The 1,813-nt window shown below is 43.0% G+C and overlaps 1 protein-coding gene across 1 annotated transcript; it reads left to right on the top strand.

The window, feature by feature from the left end:
• Positions 1-782: 782 nt before the first annotated feature.
• LOC140824138 (uncharacterized) lies at positions 783-1,418 on the top strand. The gene has a single exon (XM_073185737.1). The coding sequence runs from the start codon at positions 783-785 to the stop codon at positions 1,416-1,418; it is 636 nt and encodes a 211-aa protein (XP_073041838.1).
• Positions 1,419-1,813: the final 395 nt, after the last annotated feature.

The raw sequence follows: 1,813 nt of genomic DNA, 5'->3' as shown, positions 1-1,813 counted from the left end.
GGCCGTAGGGGCAGCAGAGGCCCCAGGGAAAGGGTAGGAGGCAGCAGCAGCAACAACAACAAAGACCTCCTTACGCACCAGGGGTGCCTAAGCCAGATAATAGGAAGCCTTGCCCGCAGTGAAACAGATTTCATTTCGGCGAGTGCACATGTGGAACCTTCAAGTGCTTTGTATGTGGTCAGGAGGGCCACAAAGCAGTGGATTGCTCTTGGAACACGGGCCCAACTACTGGTCGGGCTTATGTGATGCATGCCAAGGAGGCGGAGGCAACGTCAGACTCGACACTGATTACCAGTAACCATGTTGTTTAAGATTTTAATTTTCGCATTATTGTTTGGGTTTAATGCATGCTTGATGATTTACTTATTGAGATTGATAACTTAGAAGGAATTAGAATGCATGCTCTACCTATTTGAAAATTACGAATTTAATTGCTTGATCTGAGAATTTTGGGGACCCAATTGTGATAAGGGTAAATTAAGGACCATAATTTAATTTTCAAACTTTAAGGGGTTAATTACCAAATTTTGAAATTTTCTGAGGATGAATTTCGAATTTTGAAGAATGATATTTGAATTAATGTAGTGATTTTTCGAGGATTTTAGGTTAATTGACGATAAGAAGTTCCTTAATTTCAACTATATCAGATTTGATAGTATGTTTTGTCGCAGGAAGGATATGTATTGCAGGTGTAGCCACTCATGCACTGCTAGATTCAGGGGCTACACACTCATTTATATCTGAAATATTTCGTGAAGCAACTAGAGATCATACCAGTAGCGATGGATTCAGGGTTAAGAGTATCGATCCTATCCGAGGATCAGATGTTCACTTCTCAGATAGTGAAGAGATTGGAGCTTCGGTTACAAAAGTATCTGGTGCACGCAGATTTGATAGTGCTATCACTACAAGAGTTCGACATCATATTGGGCATGGACTGGTTATCTTCTCATGGTGGAGTCAATGATTTTCGACAGAGGTTAGTGTATGTCATACAACCCAATGGGAAGCCATTTGTTTTTGAGGCAACCAGACACCAGCAGTTCTCGCACGTCATTTCCTGCTTGTGTGCGAGAAAGCTTATCAAAAGAGGCTTCCATTCATTCTTGGCCAGCATTGTATCAGTGACAGAGCCAGTCAGTCAGAGGCTGGAGGATGTAGATGTGGTCAGTGAGTTCTCCAGTGTGTTCCCTGAAGATGTTTCAGGTATCCCTCCAGATAGAGAGGTGGATTTTTCTATTGAGCTTATGCTCGGGACAGTGCCGATATCTAAGGCACCCTACCGTTTAGCGCCTGCTGAGATGAAAGAGCTCAAGGGTCAGATTCAGGATCTGCTAGATAAGCGTTTCATTCGCCCTAGTTTTTCTCCTTGGGATGCTCCAGTGCTATTTGTCAAGAAGAAGGAAGGCAACATGTGACTGTGTATTAACTATCGAGAGCTAAACAGAGTCACAGTTAAGAATAAGTATCCGCTGCCGAGGATCGAGGACTTATTTGATCAGCTTCAGGGAGCATTAGTGTTCTCAAAGATAGACCTTCGATCCGGATAACATTAGCTGAAAGTGAGGGAGTCAGATGTGCATAAGACAGCCTTCCAGACGCGTTACGAGCACTAAGAGTTCTTGGTGATGCCCTTCGGTTTGACGAACAAGCCAACAATTTTCATGGACCTCATGAATCGCGTGTTTCAGCCATACTTGGATCAGTTCATCATAGTTTTCATTGATTATATTCTGATCTATTCGAAGAGCAGAGAGGAACACAGTCAGCATCTGAGGATAGTATTGCAGACTCTACAGGAAAGACGACTGTA

Source organism: Primulina eburnea, chromosome 2, assembly GCF_022965805.1.
Source record: "Primulina eburnea isolate SZY01 chromosome 2, ASM2296580v1, whole genome shotgun sequence".
In the NCBI taxonomy this organism is placed as follows: Eukaryota; Viridiplantae; Streptophyta; class Magnoliopsida; order Lamiales; family Gesneriaceae; genus Primulina; species Primulina eburnea.
The sequence above is the reverse complement of the archived record's forward strand: the minus strand, read 5'-3'. Positions and strand labels throughout refer to the sequence as shown.

Coding starts and splice junctions, on each gene's coding strand:
- LOC140824138 (XM_073185737.1), top strand. CDS start 783: ATGGATTCAGGGTTAAGAGTATCGATCCTATCCGAGGATCAGATGTTC.